This window comes from Gavia stellata, chromosome 20 (genome assembly GCF_030936135.1).
Source record: "Gavia stellata isolate bGavSte3 chromosome 20, bGavSte3.hap2, whole genome shotgun sequence".
Classification (NCBI taxonomy): domain Eukaryota; kingdom Metazoa; phylum Chordata; class Aves; order Gaviiformes; family Gaviidae; genus Gavia; species Gavia stellata.
Window position 1 is genome coordinate 11,991,488 of NC_082613.1, and position 17,023 is coordinate 12,008,510.

A 17,023-nucleotide genomic window follows, 5' to 3' on the forward strand; every position below is an offset into this window, starting at 1 on the left:
CCTGTGGGGTGAGTGTCCCGGCAGTGTGCAGGAGCCCTCCTGCAGCCTGGAGTCACTCCTCAGCCCCAGACTCGTTCAGAAAAGCATGGTCAGCTGTAGCATATACTCTTGTTTTACCCTTTTGAGTGAACAACATGACACATAGGGCTACTGCTGGTTATTTTTTCCCCCAGGTAGCTGCGAACTCCCTAAAGCCAGCAGGAAGGGGGGCTGCACCCCAGCTCCTTGGTGCAGCACTGGCCGCGTCTGCAGCCAGACACCCAAGGCACCACGCATGTAATACTGACACTTTTATTGTTGTTTAAAGCTAGAGTGGCCTTGTAAACGTAGAGTTTCACTACTGGACCCATAGGCAGTGGCTATACAGGTAGGTAGATGTGATGCCACCAGGACAGAGCTCTGTGCTGCCTTCGTCGCTTAAGTCCCCCCCGGCCGGCGCGCTGGGAACGGGTACAGCAGGGGATGGCTGCAGAGGGCCGCCGGCAGCTGCGCAGGAGCGGGATCTCCGGGAATCCAGGCAAAGCGGCGACAGCAGAGCGCTGGTTGGGGGTTTTTTAGGTCTCTTTCCTTGTGATTACAGAGTTTCGTCTCTCCCCTCGGCAGCTGGCAGGCTGTACGCACCGATACGCTTCGTTAAGGGCTTGGTGATGAAGGTTGGTGGGTGTTTGGGGTTGGTTTAAGGGTTTGGTCGTTTGTTTTTTTTTTTTTTTCCCAATTTTTTTTTTTTTAGTTCTCCACTGGAACACCCTTCAGCAGAGAAACTGGAAAAGCTGCCTGAAAGTAGGCCATAGCAGTGCCGTTTCCATAGAAACCAGTTCACAGCGTGCCGTGAGATTCACAAGCACTGGAGGTGCTTTCGCCCCGCCGAGATGGGCTACAGCCGGTTGTCCCCGTTGACCCGGGTCCTCCGCAGTACCCTGCAGGGGGGCACAGAGAGGGGGGGACACTGAGGCGCAATAGGGATGACGAAGGGTAAGGCTCTGGTCAAAAGCTGCCCCACGGGAGGAAAGCGGGAGCCTAGCACGTCCCCCACGCCGGGGGAAAGTGCCACCGGCTGGGGGGTGGCAGCTCCTTGTCCCACCCCAGTCCCACGTACTCCAAGGACTGGCACAACTTCCATGCTGAAATTGAGGGTTTCCACGTGGCAAACAAGGCTGCAGCTCTGCTCTGGGCTAGTGGGAGGCTGCGTTTATCCGCCTCTGAGGAGACTAAATGCTGGGAGGGGGCTCGTGCTGGGAAAAGCTCAACGAGCACTGGCATACCTTCGCTCCCGGCTCTCGAAGTGGTCAGCCAGTTGCTCCTGTGACATGCGGAAGTCCTCGAAGGGCTGCTGGTACCGTGACTCGAAGGACCCCTCTCTGCCTCTGCTTGCCAGCAGCTGATTGGAAGCATCCCCTGCTCGTTCCCGTAGGGCTGAAGCACTGAAGAAGTTTATTTCACCATTTTCCTGCTTGAAATAGAAATAAAATATACAGTAAAGGGGTTGGGATTTCAAAGTGCATGTCTCATAGCAAAGGCAGTCCTGCTGCAGGGCTCCGCCGCCCTGCGAGCTGCCACGCAGGGTGTGCAGGGCTCATGGGGTCGCAGGGTTTGCAACGTGCAGCTGCTCTGTCTTTAACAAACACCACTGGCTCCCTCCAACATCATTTTAAATGAAGAAATAAGACATCTGTTTCTGAAGGAGCCCTACTCTCCACTTACGCCTGCGCGGAGGGCCCTGGGCCAGCTGAGCTCCGTGATACTGAGCTATAACTTCCCCGGAGCGCAGACAGGGACTGGGATGGAGCAAATCTGGCTCCCTCAACTTCTGCTGAAGGGATTTCCAGGCAAGTCCAATGCAGCTCAGACAGCACCCTGCCTGAAACGCCCTGACTCGCTGCAGGAGGCGAGCCCGGCGCTTCCCACCCTGCCAGCCCTCCGTGCATCATTACAGAGCAGTACGGGAAACTCGGCCGTCCCGCCCGGGCTCAGGCCAGGCCGCTGTGCCGCTGCAGGGGCGAGCGGAGCAGGACACCCTCCTGACCTTACCTTGCTAGGGAAAATGTCTATCTTGACGAGCAAGGAAGCCAGCTCCAGGTTCTCGCTGTAGTTGTTCTTCAGGGGTACAGCTCGGAAACCTACAGCAGAGACAGCCCTGGTGTCAGGCACGGAACAGGCAGGGACGTGTCAGTCTCCGGCACAGAACTCAAGGGGGGTCTCCTCCAACCCCCCCAGCTCCCTCCTAGTGGCAGGCGGCCCCGAGGGATGTTAGCAAATGGCTTCTTCCTTCCTTTACCTGGTTGGGGATGTGACCTGGCATGGGGACAGGAGGGACTGAGCCAGCCTGGGGACTGACAGCATCCCCCTGTGAAACTCAGTGTCTCCCTGGCTAACGATGCAATTAGCAAACTGGTAAGGATCATCAGGGCACAGGCCAGCCCATCCCACCCCACCACCCTCCCGCCCGGCTTCCCCAAGCACTTTACCTGTCTTCAAGCCTTTCACCAGGAAGGTGGCCTGAGCCAGGAAGTTCTCGTCGCTGAACATGTCCTCCTCATACACCACGAAGCGGAGGAAGGCAAAGTCGGGGTTGCTGACCTGAAAGTGGAACTGCTTCGGGGTCCAGAGAGGGTTCAGACCGTTGTCCGCTAGTCACAAAACACGGCCGTCACTGGGCAGTCCCCGCCGAGCCCCGTGCCCCCCACCGCGGCTGTTGCTGAGCTGACGGGCAGCGCGGGCGCAGCCCCCACCCTGGGGCCAGGCTTTGCTGCAGTGCCCACGGCTCACGGCACAGTCAGGAGTGGTGGTGCCTCCCTCTCCCTTCCCTTCGCTAACCCACTCACCCACGATCTCGGTTTTCTGCTTGGCGTTGTCATACTCGGCGCCGGACACCTCCACCTCCACGAAAGGACAAACGATTCCCCTTCCGTTTTTGGGAAGGTGCCGGGCCCCCAGGACCTGGGCAGAGAGCAGGCGAGACTTAGTAAGAGACAGGAGCAAAGGAAAAACCTTGTTTGCATACCAAGACGTTTTCTTTCCAAATAAATCACCCTGGCTCTGCTAATTGGAGAGAGAAGAGACACTGACAGCCAGCCCAGCTCAGCCTGCCTCTCGGAGAAAAACAGCTCCCGCCCCTGGAAGCTGCTATGGTGTTACCAATCACCAATTTGGTGTGTAAGCCACAAAAAAAGGCAGCTGAACTGCCGCAGGTTCCTGTCTGCTGCCTGCACAGCCAGGCCTGGGACCACAGCATCCCCCCTCCAGCCTGCCAAGCTGGAGCTGGGCTGCCGAGCTGAGCCGCCTTCTCCTGCCTGGAGAGCTACGCTGGACCCCCCCTTCTTTGCCCAAACTTCTCAGCCCTCCTGCCTTGGCTTGAGGACAAAAAGGAGCTGCTCTCTGCTGCTGCTGCTGCCTCCTGTTCGTAGCACAGTCTGTGCTCAACTCAAATGACAACCTGCTTCCTTGCAGGAGAAAGAAATCCCAGCTCCCTCTTGCCAGTGGCCATATGTCACTCCAGCGTGCTGTCGGCACGCTGCTGTTGCAGCGGAAGGACGTGCTGCCAATGCTGGAGCATATGCTTTGAGTCATGCTGGGCTTGAGACAGCTTCTCCATCCGTGAAAGCTGGCTTTGGTGGGGACATCAGGCAGTTTTGCCAGAGGACAAAAGGCTGAGCCCATCTCTTAAAGGAGACGGTGACAGGCTATGACACAGTGACTCTTGACAGCTGGTGGTGGCAGCTGCATCCCAGGATGCAGGAAGAGTTTGGAAAATAGACGGTGCAGGGAAATGGTGCCAGAGATTTTTAGGGAGACTGGATATGGGGTCAATGGTGCAGATGGGACAGGAAGGGGTGTCCTCATTGAGAAGGGCTGTGGCTCTCTTCGGTGGCATCACTCGGAAGAGAGGTGGCCTCAGAGGAGCTGCAGTTTGTGCGTGTTGTCAGAAAAATGTGAGCAGCTAAAGGCAGGATCTCTGCTGCCTCCTCCCCAAAGTCTGCCTGAGCTGAAGGGCCTCGCAAAGGAGACTGCCGACCCACAGCTGGGCTCCGAAACCTGTACAGGCTAGTGGGACAGCCGCTGGGCCAAACATGAGAGCCATCTGGTCTGGCACAGCCACAACCTTCCCATCCCTCCAGGAGCTCTGTCTGGCGAGCTGTCCCGTACCCCCGCAGAGCCTCCGCTGGGCAGCTCCGTCAGTTGACACGGGAACGGACCAGCCCCAGTCCCGCCACCCGGGAGGAAAAAGATTCAACGAGCATCCGCAGTCCATCCTCTGCGTACCCCCACCAGCAGCACCCCCCTCCCTCTGTCATCACCAGCAGTGCAACACAGAAACAGGCTGAAAAGTCTGCTCCGACCTTGAGCATCTTCCCGAGAGGGGCTGTGAGCAAGGGGACGCGGAAACATCGAGCCCGGAGCAACTGAGTGACAAGGAGGGGACAACACACAGCTCTTGTGTTACCCCGTTGGGAGCCATCGTGTCCTTGGGCAGTCCCGGCTAAGCTCTGGGGACAGAGTTGTCACCTCCACGGCTCGTGGATGCCACCTGCCGGCACTGGGACCCGGGTGGGAGGGGTCCCGGGGGGAGCACCCAGGGATGCTCCTGCTCCTCCTCTCCAGGCACCCAGGGGAGGTTGGCAGCGCTTCCCTCCACAGCACCCATGGGTCTCCCCCCTCAGCGAGGGCTCTCCAAGCCTGCGCTGCGGGACAGCTCTTAGGCAGGGGCTGAGGGATTTGGTGAGGAGCAGCTGCAGACAGAAGCCAGGAACGCGGGAAAACGCTTCTATCACCCCATGCTTGGTATAACCACCTGGATCCGACCCAGTCTTCCTCCCACGCTGGGAGGAGGTACTGACCTCAATGGAGATGGAGAGCGGCTCAACCCCCCGCAGCGTGCTCTTGTCGAAGGGGTCAAAGATGTCATCCCGCATGTTGGTCGGCTGCAAGACGTACCCACACTGGCCGCTGGACATGAACAAGGCCTGGTTCATCTGCATGGGCTTGTCTGGAGAGCGCAGGCAGGAGATGGAGGGAGGTGGAGGGAGGAGACCCTGTGCCCTTTCCACCAGCCAGACCGCCTGGATTATTGCTGCCTCACGGGAAGCCCTTTGCAAGGGGACCTGGCCCATCCCTTGCCAATGCCTTGTGCGCCATGGCCTCACCACAGCCTGCGCATGTGCTGGGGCCATGGGGCGACTTCCTCATGCACGATCTGCCCAACTACCCAGTGCTCCATGAGTCACCCCTTTCTTTTCCTCCCTCTCTTTTCAGCTTCCCTTGTGCTGGCTCTAGCGTTTGCCAAATCGCCCTGCGAGATGCTTGAATTCACAAAAGGAATGAAAAAGCCAGCAGGAAAGAAGAGGCAGGTAGTTTTCTGGCGGGTTGGTGAGTTGAACGGGCTCACAGCAGGGTTTGGCAAGGGCCAGGGAAAGGCTGGACTGCATGGCAGGAGCAGGGGTGGAAGGTGGGGAAAGGTGAGCAGAGCAGCGAGCTTGACTCAGGCCCTGCAACCAGCTGGTGTCCCAAGGCTGGGGCTCCCCTTTGGTACTGCCCCTGCCTGCCCTGCCTGTCACTGGGCACTCGGGGGAACTCCCTGCTTCATCTCCATTTCATCTTGTCCTCGTGGCACCACAACCTCCTGGCTCAGCCCAGCTCCCCAGGTCAACCCAGCCCTCTGGAGCACATTTCCCCCACGGCAACCACGTGCCTGGACATGAACACCGGGTCTTGCTCCCTGCAGGACCCCTCCTAGACCCCATCTGCCAGGACCAGGTTAGCTGGGGTGCAGGCAGGTGGCTAGGAGGAGGCGCAGGGTACCCCAGGAGCGTGCCCACCTTCCCTGCCCGCTGTCCTCACCTGGGGTCTGGAAGTTGAGTGCTACCAGCTGGCTGCCGCAGATCCACATGGGCAGGGGGTCGTAGTTGGAGGAGTCGAGGCGCTGGCCCTTGGGGTAGATGCGGGAGAGCTGCAGGCGGTTGTACTGCAGGAACTTCTTGCCTTTGATCTTGTTGACATACTTTTCTGCCTTGGTCTCGGGGAAGGAGGACATATCTCGGTAACAGGCCCTCTCTGTGCCAATCTCTGGGAGGAAACGGCACAGCATAAGCCAGGAGCACATTCCCTTTCTAGACACTTCAACCACCCCAGGTCCCTTCCTAACACCGTCCTCTCCGCCCCTGGGTCAGCCACCATCAGGTTGTGCAGACCCTGCCCTGCCCCGGCCCATGTTTGCCGGGTGCCCAACACCGATGGCTGAAAGCATCGAAACCGCTCTCGGTGATCACGCACAATGCTCCCCAGCCCCACTCCCCCGGCAGCTGCTCTGGATGGTGACAGATCCCAGCAACAGAGGGATGGGGAAGGGAACTTCCACCCTCTGGAGAAGATTTCCAGAGCCCCAATGTAAACTGGTGCCAACTTGCTTTGGAGACCTGCCCTCTGCTGAGATCTAGCCAAAGCAGCACCTCGGGGCACACCATGGGGTCTAAAGCCATAGTGACTGCCTGCGGTGGACACCAGACCAGCAGATGCTCACTCTCTTCATCGAAGGGCACAGGTCGGCAATAGACGACCAGCTCCGAAAGCTCCAGGGCAATCTTCTTCCTCCTCTCCATCATCTTCCCTTCAGAGAGCTGCCAAGAGAGGGAGAGAGAGGTGTCAGGGCCGGGGGGAGCAGCGGCATTGGATAACCCAGCTCACCACCTGCGGTCAATGGCAGCGCTGGCCTGGTGTGGCCGCTCCTGCCCACGCTGTGGCAAGCACCAGCAGGTCTGCTGGGTCTGCATGGGGGTCACCACAGAAGCACCCATGGGAAGGGCCCTTGGTGGGTCCTACCTTGCGCCTAGAGTAGGACCGGCACCGGTACCAGCACAGGGCAGCTGTGGCCTTGTAGCTGAGCCTTGCGACCCTCCACAGATGGAGATGCCCCACCTCCCAAGGCTGCAACACCTTCCCCATGGACCAGTCTTCCCACATGTTCAGCCTGAACCTCTCAAGCCACAATACATGGCCACCACCCCTTGCTATACTGTCAAAGATGACTCTGGCTTTAATATCTTTGTAACTGCTCTGCTGGTTGTCGCAGGCTGCTATCTCACCACCCTCCCCACCAGCCTCCACCAGCTCCTTGGCTCCTGGGAAATCCAGGAGCTGGCAAGGAGACATCTCCCCTGCCAAGGGCTCTCCAGACTCACCCGTGCATCAGCTGTCTGGGCTGCCTCCCGGATCTTCTTCACCCAGTCCAGCAAGTCCTCGTGCGTGTCGGCTGCCACGTCAAGGGACAAGCGCGATACCGAGGCCATGCTAATGGAGAAGACGAAGAGGCGGTTGTTCTTCCCCTCGGGGCGGATGGCTGTGGGGAGAGGGAACAGAGAACAAGTTCACAAGCAGATACTGAGCCAAGTCCTTCACACCGCAGAGGGGACAGACATTGAGGGACTCTCATGGCTGCCCTGGGACTCTTAGCTAAGAGGAGACGCTCCCATTTCTGGTCATTGGAGGCAACAGATGGAGCCCAGGAGGTGATAGGTGAAGATGCAGAATGTATCCTGAGGGGGCTGAGAAGCCTCCTGAGGCCTTTGTAGTGCCTTCTTCCTCCCATCCTTGCATCTTCCCCCCATTCCGGCATCTTCCTCGCTCTGTGCCCTGAAGTGCCTAGGTGGTAACAGCCACCTGGAGCACAATGGCCTCTGGGCTCTGGGGAGCAGAGGGTCGGCAGGGAGCTGCAGGCTGGACCCAGCTCGGCCAGCGCCCAGGAGCCCCAAAGCCTGCGGCAGCCTGGCAGGGAGGCTGGACCACACGTGTGCGAGGGAGGACAAATCCTTACAGAAGAGGAGGAGCCTACAAAATCGGTCTGAGCTCCCTTGCCTGGGGGGGGCTGCCCCCTGAGAGCAGGTTCAAGGCATGCTGGAGCGGCTCCTCGGCAGGACCCCCGGTGCTCCTCGGCTGTACTCAGGCTGCAGGGACATGCCTGAGCCCCAAATCCCGAGGAACCCTCTGTGTCAGGAGCAGCAGCAGAGCGCATCACCGCACCGCAAGCACACACCACGGACTGGTGTTCACTTGCAACAGGCACAGGGGTGCCTAGAGACAGACAGAGACCGAAGCCCTTCGGCCCAGATGTGCAAACGTCACGCGACAGGGCTGCAACACCTCCCAGTCCTCCATCCCTCCCGGGCACTCACCGATCTGGCAGGAGGGCACATCCAGGACGCCTCCGAGCAGGTCTCCCAGGGGGCTGTTCTCATCCAGCTGCTGCTGGGAACGAAGCACAGGCAGGATGGTGTTGGGCATGGCGCTGGGCAGTGCGGCTGAGTGTGGGGGGCTGCGCACACGCAGTCCTCCCCACCGCCCCTCCTTACTCTGCTCAGGCACAAGCTCACCTCCCGCTCTGGCTCCAAGCTGCTGGGACCAGTAATTTCCTCTACGTAGTTGGAAGGGAACCATAGCTGCTTCTTGCCACCATAATCTCCTCTCCACCTGGAAGAAAGGGAAGGGGCAGCATCAGCACCCACCATGGGATCCCAGAGCATCCTGACTGGGGGTCATGGGGAACAGGCAGCTCCTCCATCATCTGCTTTTAGGGTACGTGAGGCTTTGGGGCTGTGCAACTTGTGGGCAATTCCCCAAACAGACCCAACCCTAGAGGGGACACACCTTTGTATGGATGGTTACACCAAGGTTTGACTGTGTCCCTGAGGGAAAAAGGAGGCTCAGGACCAACTCACCAGCCTCCTTCCTGTTTCTCCACATTCTGGATGATGGCGTTTTTGGTGAAGGTGAGCTCATCCTCCCGCTGTGCCTTGTAGTCGAACAGGGCTTTGACTGCACACTGCAATGAGGAGGGGTCCCATGAGGCTGGGCAGCGGACGGACACATGGACAACGAGCCCACGGGATGAGAGAACACCTCCCATCGCAGACGTGTTTGCTGGGGGGGCTGTGAGGCACATCATGTGCAGGCAGCATCCAAACCTGCTGCCAGACCCTAGTGACCCTTGCAAAACAAATCAAGGCCCCTGTTTATGCCAAACCAGAGGTCACAAGTCTGGTATGGCCCTGTACAGGCATTTTCCTTTGGGCCAGAGACACTGATGGATTTAGTTTGGAGAGTTCAGAACAGGAGGCAGCCCAGCCTGGGAGCCTGCAGGCTCAGCCTAGAGCATGTCTCCCTGTACAGTCTAGAAATGAGTGTGCAAAATAACACAGCTCTTGGAAAATAAAGAGACACTTGCTAAACCCTCAGGCCCTGCAGGTTGTTTCATGCCAAGCAGCAAGAGGTACCTTGAAGGTGGGCATGGGGTTGGCTTCCACGTAGAACCCGGGATGTCGTCCCTCGTAAAGGGCTCCGTAGTCTGGCTCCTGTGAAAGCAAAGGGCCAGCGGTGACAACTGTGGCTCTGCAGGAGAACAGGTCCCCTGCCTCGGGGGAGGTAGGGAGAACACCCCAGGGAAGGCACAATGCCAGAGGTGATGTTGTACACAGCAAACAGATGCCCAGCCCACACTCCCTGCTGACTTGGGTCAGAGGGGCAGCAATAAATCTCGCTCAAGCCAATAAATGTTTCCAACAGGGCCTGAAGCCCCAAGAGATGTGGACTGTGAAGCACAGAGATGCGTCACACAACACCACTTCAAGGCACCAGCTCAAAATGGACCTGTCCATCATCCTTTAGCTTAGCTCTTCCAACAGCCGCCCACACTCACCGCTGTCCCTATCTTCTCCAGCGTCTCCTCGTTGATGGGATACCTCAGCTTCATTTTGCGATACAGCGGGTGCTTTTCGTAGTAGCTGATCAGGTCCACCAAGCTCTCGAACTCGGAGTTGCCGAGCAGCACGGTTTGGCCCTCCTGCTGCACCCGGCAGTGTTTGATCTTCCCTTCCGCCCTGGCAGGTAGAAAGACAAAAAGAAGCCACTTGGTGCCTGGCAAGAGAGAGTGTCTGCCAAAATAAAGACACCCAAGCAAAAGGTGACCCCAGGCTGGCTGCTGAGCACAGCCATCTCCCATCAGGAGATTAGAGGAGGAGAAGCAGGGTCCTAAAGGCTCTCAAGGGGCTGTAAGGTTTACCCAGGGCCATCCAGGAGAGAGAAGAGCTCTGGAAGGGCTCACATCAGGCTCACGGCCCCTCTCCTGCTCTTTCACACACTGCAGCATCCCAGCTTCACCTCCCGTGCCCACCACCCTTCTCCCAGGGACACACCGGAAGGAGATGGCATAGGAGCTGGGCTCACTCCTCTTGCGCACCAGGAAGGCTCCATCGCGTGGCACCCTCATCAGCATGTGCTCGGCTTGCGCCCGGGTGAGGTTGGCGTGGTACCACCTTTCAAGGAAAGACGTGTCACTGTACACGGGTCTCCACACATCCAGCTCATCCCACACCTCTGCCATGCCACAGTTTCCCCTCCAGCCCCCAAAAGGCTGCCTGAATCCTCAAAAGGAAGACAGGGAGCAGAGATCATCACATATGTAACACTGCAACAGGGCTGTCTTCTCCTTTCTGTGGGACAGGCAGGAACAGAGACATTTGGTGACATGCGGCATGGGTGAGGGCATCCCAACCAAGCCCAGTACCTCCTTTCTTTGCACTGAGCTTCCAAGACAACCAGCTCCGTCAACAACGAAGCTGGCCAGCGCAGCTGCTGTGACACAGGGAGCTCCACAGGGAGCAAGAGGGGACCAGAGAGCCCCAGCAAGGAAGGAAGGACAGCAGGAAGACCTGGGAGCATTTCCCATGGGGTCCCAGCTGCCCAGTGGACACGACGCACCCTCCCCAAACATGCACTCACTCTTTGCTCTCGTGGGCATTGGTCTGCGGCACTGGCTCCGTCAGCCTCATCTCAAACTCGTTGCACCTCAGCGGCACCTCCTGGTAGTGGGTGATGAGGTCGTAGAGGCTGTCGAACACCAGGTTGTCTGTCAGGAAGAACTTGGGGCTGCCCGCATCCTGCCGCGAGTGGATCCGGCAGTGCTGCACCTTCCCGTTGCGCCTGTGGAAGAGGGATAGGGTAAACCAGGGTCGGCCATGGAGATTCTGCACGTCCCTCGGCCACAGCTCCAGCCTGGACACGGCATTCCTGCCCCACAGGAGACCCATCGCACAAGGGTCCCAAGGGATTTGACCCTTCTGCACTGGGACAGTGAGTTGACATGATGCTGGGGCACAGAAAAAGGGGAGAAACCCGCTCGCGGACCACTGGGGAATGGGACCCAACACTGACGATGGTGTCAAGATGAAGACTACCCCCAGAGTGACACCAAGCAGTGGGCTGGCGCCTGTGGTCCTCACCAGAAGGAGAGGGTGTAGTCTCCAACAAAGGTCTCGCTCTCTCTGACAAGGAAGGAGCCGTCGGGAGCCCCCGTCTCGATGCAGTACTCCGTCAGCAGCCGCTCCGCGATGTGCCGCCCATCACGTCCCGCTCCCAACTTGCCGTGAAACCACTTCTCCGTGGAGTGAAGCTCGGTGCTGTTGCTCACCTGGCAGGGAGAAAACCCACCGTCTTGGGTTACGGAGGGCAGGCTCATGGTGCTGGAGTCTGCTCTGCTCAGGGGGTCTTCCAACCAGGACCAGGGAGTTTCTGAAGCAGCTCCCACCCTTCCCACCACAGGATCTCCCCCTGAAGCCAGCTGGCAGTGGAGATGCTCAGCCCCTTGGGCAGTCAAGTCCTTTCTTAGGGTGACCAACTCACCGTCACACAAGGGAGCCCTCACCTCCTTTTGCTCTTCCTCGTCCTCATTGCCTTGGTCACTGGTTGTCTCCCCAGAGTAATAGATCTTGCTGCTGGTCAGGACAAAGTAATGAGGGTTCCACTCCTGCAAGGAAACAAACTCTGGGCAAAGAGACCCCCTGAGGAAGCCCCAAGCTGGCCCACCACCCATCCGTGGGATCTTCCCTTCTTGATCAGCACAAGCAGTGAGGAGTGATCGGGTTTGTGAAGGACAGTCACTGACAACACTGATTTCAGTGGAGTCACAGGAGCTTCCAAGACATCCCCCAGAGCCAAAGCATGGATTTATCAGTAGCAAAAAACCCAGCATGTGATAGGTCTTACATACAAACTGGCTGCAGATCACACTGCAAACACCCCAGCACGTATTAAAAGGAGATGACCAAATGAAGAGCAAATCAATGCAAAAAGAAAACACTCGGCATGGATTCAGCACGGGGGCTATCAGAGATGAGGATATCAGAGATGGTTATGCAGCTTTATCATTGCACCTTCCTATTTTCCAAAAACCTGTTTCGTTCACACACAACTGCCTGACAGATCCTCGGCAAAGCGAAGCAGCTGAAGAAGTAAATGCACACAGTAAAATGAATGCTCGGTGCTTTACAAAGCAGAATGCTCGTTTAGGTGTGTTAAGTGTGTAGGCACTTGGTAGAAGGCAGGCAGGTCTAGAAACGCAGGCCATCGCTAGGACTTACTGCAGCAACAGATAACAGGCTATAGGGACTACACAAGAGCAGCTGCAGTGCATCAGCCCAGAGCTCCCTCTAGCTCAGCCTTCTGCCTCTAACAAGGGCCAACAGGAGATGCCTAGGGAAGAGCACAGGAGAGAGCCAGCATAAAAACTCCCCCAGACTTCAGAAACTCCTGAGAAACAGCACAGACCAACGGCCTTTTAGATCTTTTGCACCACAGCCCTTCCTTCCAGCATCACACAGTGCCTTACGGAGTTACCACGTCATTTATGGAGTCCACAGAATGGGGCCAGGGTGACAGTGGCAGAGACGTACGTGATTGATGGGGTCTTCCAGGTAGAGGATCCCATTCTTGATGGAGTTGCTGATGTCATTCTCTGAATACATTACGGACGCGGGTAGCTCCTCGTAAGCACTGCCCTCTGCCAGCTTCTTGTGCTGTGGGACGAGACAGCGGGTCAGGCACCTTAAGGGAAGCAGGCACCCAAAAAGCAGCATGGATTTCCTGGTGAACAACCCTAAAACTCCAGGTCTACTGCAGTGGGTTCCTCCAGACTAAAAGGACCAAGGTAAGACCCATGCCACAGAGATTATCAAGTAGCACTGAAGTCCCACCCTTTCTTCCTAGAGGTGATTTCTGCAGCAGAAATACCAATATCCCCCAAGCTCCCCAGAGAGTCAGCACCCAGCTGCTGAGCTCATTTCCCAGCAGCACCTCTCAAGCAAGAGAGCTTTTTGTCTCCATTTGTTTCTAGCACCAGGTCTCCACTTCCACCTCGTGCGCTGTCAACCAACCCCTTCCAGAGGTAAGGGGCTCCCACACCCTCACCCCATCTGCCCCCATCTCCACTTAGGAGCCTTGCTGGGGAGTTCACCTTGATGAGAATCTTCCTCTTGAGCTGGTTTGGAGAGGGAAGGCCGTCAGCAGAAATATCTACTGGTTTAGTCAAGAGCATGTCCCCAAAGACCTTCTTGAAATTCTGAGCCATGTTCCTCTGCTGAGCAATGCTGCAGTGGTCCTCGATGGACAGAATGACAGGGAAACTGGGAGGAGGAAAAGAGCCGTCAGTACCAGCGTGGTGCCTGGATGGAACCAACACCTTCTGAGCTCCCTTTCAAAACTTGGCTTCTGTGCCCTCAAAGACCACTTTGCATCACCAGCGATCTGTGCTGTCTTGAGCATTCCATGTAACCACCCTCCAGCAAGGTGTCCTCAACACTGCTGGCAATGCACAGAGTGGAGAAGGACTGGAAAACTACTGGGGTTTACCCAAGGTCTTCCCTCCCACAACTTCTTTCTGGGTGAAATCTCCCCTTGGCTGGGAGACACAACATGCTTGCCTCCCACCGAATCCCAGGCACGTGGTCTTGTGTGGGGTCTCTGGATAAAGGTGGGCTTCACTTTGTTACAGCCTTGGTTCTACCCTCTCTTTGCCTTCCTGGCAGCTCTGCTAGCCGAAGTCCAGGTCCCTGCTGTACTCACTCAGAGGTGACAAAGGCATGCTCCTTGATAGTGACCAAGACGTCAGAGAACTTGATCTTGGTGGTTAAGGTGTGTCCGTGGTAAATCACCGGCATGCCATCGGGACCGTCCCAGCAATCCACTGAAAGAAACCCACGGGGGAAACTTAGCCCAAAGGCTGGAATATAGGCAGGACACGGACATGAGATGGACTGAACTAAGTGCTGCTGGGAACCACGTTGGATGGTAATAAAGGAGTGAGGTGAAAGTCCAGATTTTTCTGGGAAACCAAAAGCTCAGGCATGTACCACCCAGTCCCACAAAGCAAATGACCTCAGCCCTTTCAGCACGTCGTGGCGAAAATGCTGCGACCGACACGTCAACCTTCAGCCCTGCCTTCCATGCAAAGCCTTCCCCACCACAAGCTATTGCGACGACGGAGACAGAAGTGCTGGCTCCGGGTACTCACGTTCGATACAGCGGCATCCCATGCGCAAGCAGCGGGCGTATGCCTCCAGCGAGGACTCGCTCGAGAACTGATCCCCTGTCAGGTACCTTTCATGTGAGAGAAGACATCAGCAAAGCGACATGCTCACCACGGACGCGGATGTCTGCTGCGACATCGCGGACCTGCCTCTGAGACGTAAGGAACAGCGGGAGCGATGTTCCTCCAGACCTGCCATCTTCCCCAGGTGAGGGGTTCAACTCTGCTCCTACTGCAAGGGGCTGCAAGCACTACTCTGAGGTCCAGCCTCGCTGATGGCTCTTGAGATAAGCCTCAAAGAGTGATATCAGCATTGGTGCCACAAAGAGCCCCCTGTACCAGGCAGAAGCAGCCCGAGAGCAGAGTTAGACCAGCTCTTGCAGGCAGACAGGAGCTCGCTGCCTGTCCTCCAGGCTGCTCAGCTGGCTTGGCTCTTGGACCTTTAAATTTGGGCTAAGGTGCTGCCACCGCATCCCATGAATGGGGAGCATAGACAGAGCCCATCTGCAAAGAAAGCAGTTCCTACAAGATTCTTCTAGCAGCAGAGAAGGAAAACGGCCCATTTCAGCCTGCCAGATTTTTATCGCATCTGTCCCTAGAGGCTGCGGAAGATGACATTGCTAGTGGTAAGAAATTGCCCGAGTGACAGCCGGGGACCTGAAAGCACGGTCTGTGCAGATGCGTGCTGCTGACAGTGTCTGAGCAAAACACTAATGCTTAAATGATGGAGGGAGGACTGGGGCACCAAGAGGAAGGTCTTTGATGTACTGGCTGCGGTTTGGAAAAGTCTACTTGACCCGCCACTGGGATTGGGCAGAATCAGGCAAATCCCACCCTGGCACAGGGGAAGAGGACGCTGGGAGCAGATGGGCGGACAGAGCCATCCCCTCGTCCTTACGTGTTGTGTGAGGAGGAGATCCAGTAATGGGAGAGCGGGTTGTTCATGTTCTCCAGACACACCATGTCCAGTTGTGAGTTCCAGATGCTGTTCTCTTTGGAAAACAGGAAGGTGAGAAACTGCTCAGGAAGAAAAAGAAGTGTGTTAATGATGTGGAGGAACCGGGTGCTGTGGTTTAGCTTCACACACATCCACCCTCTGTGTCAGCAGCTACCGAGCAGGTAGCTATTTTCTAAGTTCAGCACAGACTGACCAGAGACAACCAAGACAGCACCCAAGCCACCTGACCCAGCAGGCTCGAGTAACCACAGCTTAGGCATTGCCACCAATCTTCTGAGCTGTGCCAGGTATCTCTGTACAAATCCTTGGACCTAGCTGGAGACAAATGAATTGCTCTGCATTTTATTTTGCAGCTCACGTGGCAGGCAATAGCTCACTAAGGCCATGTGGGTCAAGGGACTTTTGCGTGGGAGTCAGTCCAGAGTGCCAGCGACATGGTCATCTCCAGTTGTTTTTATTATTTCGTGTTCAGCTCTTCCTGCTTTGAAAAGATCCTTATGTGCCCCAAAGGGGCATTAAGCCAAACGCAGCCCCTTTCCTCCTCCAAATGAACTGCCTGATGAGCACTCCCAGCTGCACACATACAGCACAAGAAGAGAGCCCAGAAGTCATTCCCTTCACTGACCAGCTCTTGTGCAACATGGTGACCCACCACGTTCATCTCATATAGCAATGCAGCTTACAGGAGCTGTGACCCTTTAAGCACCGCCACCCCGCAGTGAAGACACAGACAGTAGAGATGTCACACCGCAGCACACATCGCACTGGGGATGTCACACCCTACTCCACCCCACTCCATACAAGCTAGCGTTCAGGGTGTCTTACTTCATCCATGGAGAAATAAGGCTCGTCAATCTCCCTCAAAGGGTCTCTCAGAAAGTTGAACATGAATTCCTGTACCTGAAGGGTATCTGCAGCCCAGAGCTCCTGCAAAGCCCAAGAGAGACATAAAAAAGAAACCACTTCAGAAAGTATTATTCAAAACTATGTGCAGCTCATCCAGCTAGAAGCTTTAACCATTAAGGAGGCAGTTTTTAATGCAAGACCATCTCTGCCAGGAATTCAACTGTCAGCACAAATGCCAGATAGCACGCAACTGCAGAAATCTGCCCTGTTTCTAAATGGTCTTCATTTTCTCAATGCCATGCATTTTTCTCTCCGATAGCTCCTTTGCACACATCTGCCATCCCTCCTCCTCCGGCAGCAGAAGCCAACTCAGCTTCCTTTTGCTTCTCTCTCTCCCTGGGTGTCTTTCATTAGGCTATCAAAACGGCTGCATCTCTTCACTGGTTAACTCTCTGCTCGCTGCAGACCATGGGCAGGGAGGCGGTGGTGGGAGACGGGGAGCACGGTGCAAAGCAGGAGGCCCCACGCTCTCATGGGAGGCATGGCAGTGCTTCTGCAAGCCACCTCTGTCCTCTTGGAGAAGGAGCCCGGCAACGAGACGGGAGCCCGGCAAAAGTCGAAATAAAGGGTCTGCACAGCCCACAAATGTGCTGCTTGTGCCTGCATGCGTGTCCGACCTCAGATTGCTTGTACATGGGAAGGTCAGCAATCGAATCCATCGCCTGCTCCTCAGGAGCTGCTGAGATCTCCTGAGCAGACAGGATGGACCATGACGCTTCAGCTGCTGCAAACCTTAAGTACCAGCCGAGGTCACAGGGACTGGGTAAATCTCCACTGACCAGTTCCTCCCTCCTAGGACCTGCACTCCTCTCAGA

The 17,023-nt window shown here is 56.7% G+C and overlaps 1 protein-coding gene across 1 annotated transcript in view; it reads right to left on the reverse strand.

Moving 5' to 3' along the window:
* Positions 1–738: 738 nt before the first annotated feature.
* The window catches only part of PLCG1 (phospholipase C gamma 1), a 49,190-nt gene continuing 32,905 nt past the window's right edge, over positions 739–17,023 (reverse strand). The window contains exons 9-32 of the mRNA XM_059827376.1: positions 16,128–16,229; positions 15,243–15,361; positions 14,330–14,415; positions 13,882–14,002; positions 13,274–13,442; positions 12,714–12,836; positions 11,687–11,788; positions 11,265–11,452; positions 10,765–10,965; positions 10,179–10,298; positions 9,683–9,863; positions 9,261–9,338; positions 8,706–8,809; positions 8,361–8,457; positions 8,163–8,235; positions 7,173–7,330; positions 6,515–6,611; positions 5,836–6,060; positions 4,836–4,984; positions 2,823–2,937; positions 2,466–2,627; positions 2,029–2,117; positions 1,263–1,450; positions 739–917 (exon numbers count right to left, since the gene is read on the reverse strand). Of these exons, the coding sequence (XP_059683359.1) occupies positions 875–917; positions 1,263–1,450; positions 2,029–2,117; positions 2,466–2,627; positions 2,823–2,937; positions 4,836–4,984; positions 5,836–6,060; positions 6,515–6,611; positions 7,173–7,330; positions 8,163–8,235; positions 8,361–8,457; positions 8,706–8,809; positions 9,261–9,338; positions 9,683–9,863; positions 10,179–10,298; positions 10,765–10,965; positions 11,265–11,452; positions 11,687–11,788; positions 12,714–12,836; positions 13,274–13,442; positions 13,882–14,002; positions 14,330–14,415; positions 15,243–15,361; positions 16,128–16,229 (3,090 nt within the window). The 3' untranslated portion in view covers positions 739–874. The remainder of the gene's footprint in view (positions 918–1,262; positions 1,451–2,028; positions 2,118–2,465; positions 2,628–2,822; positions 2,938–4,835; positions 4,985–5,835; positions 6,061–6,514; positions 6,612–7,172; positions 7,331–8,162; positions 8,236–8,360; positions 8,458–8,705; positions 8,810–9,260; positions 9,339–9,682; positions 9,864–10,178; positions 10,299–10,764; positions 10,966–11,264; positions 11,453–11,686; positions 11,789–12,713; positions 12,837–13,273; positions 13,443–13,881; positions 14,003–14,329; positions 14,416–15,242; positions 15,362–16,127; positions 16,230–17,023) is intronic.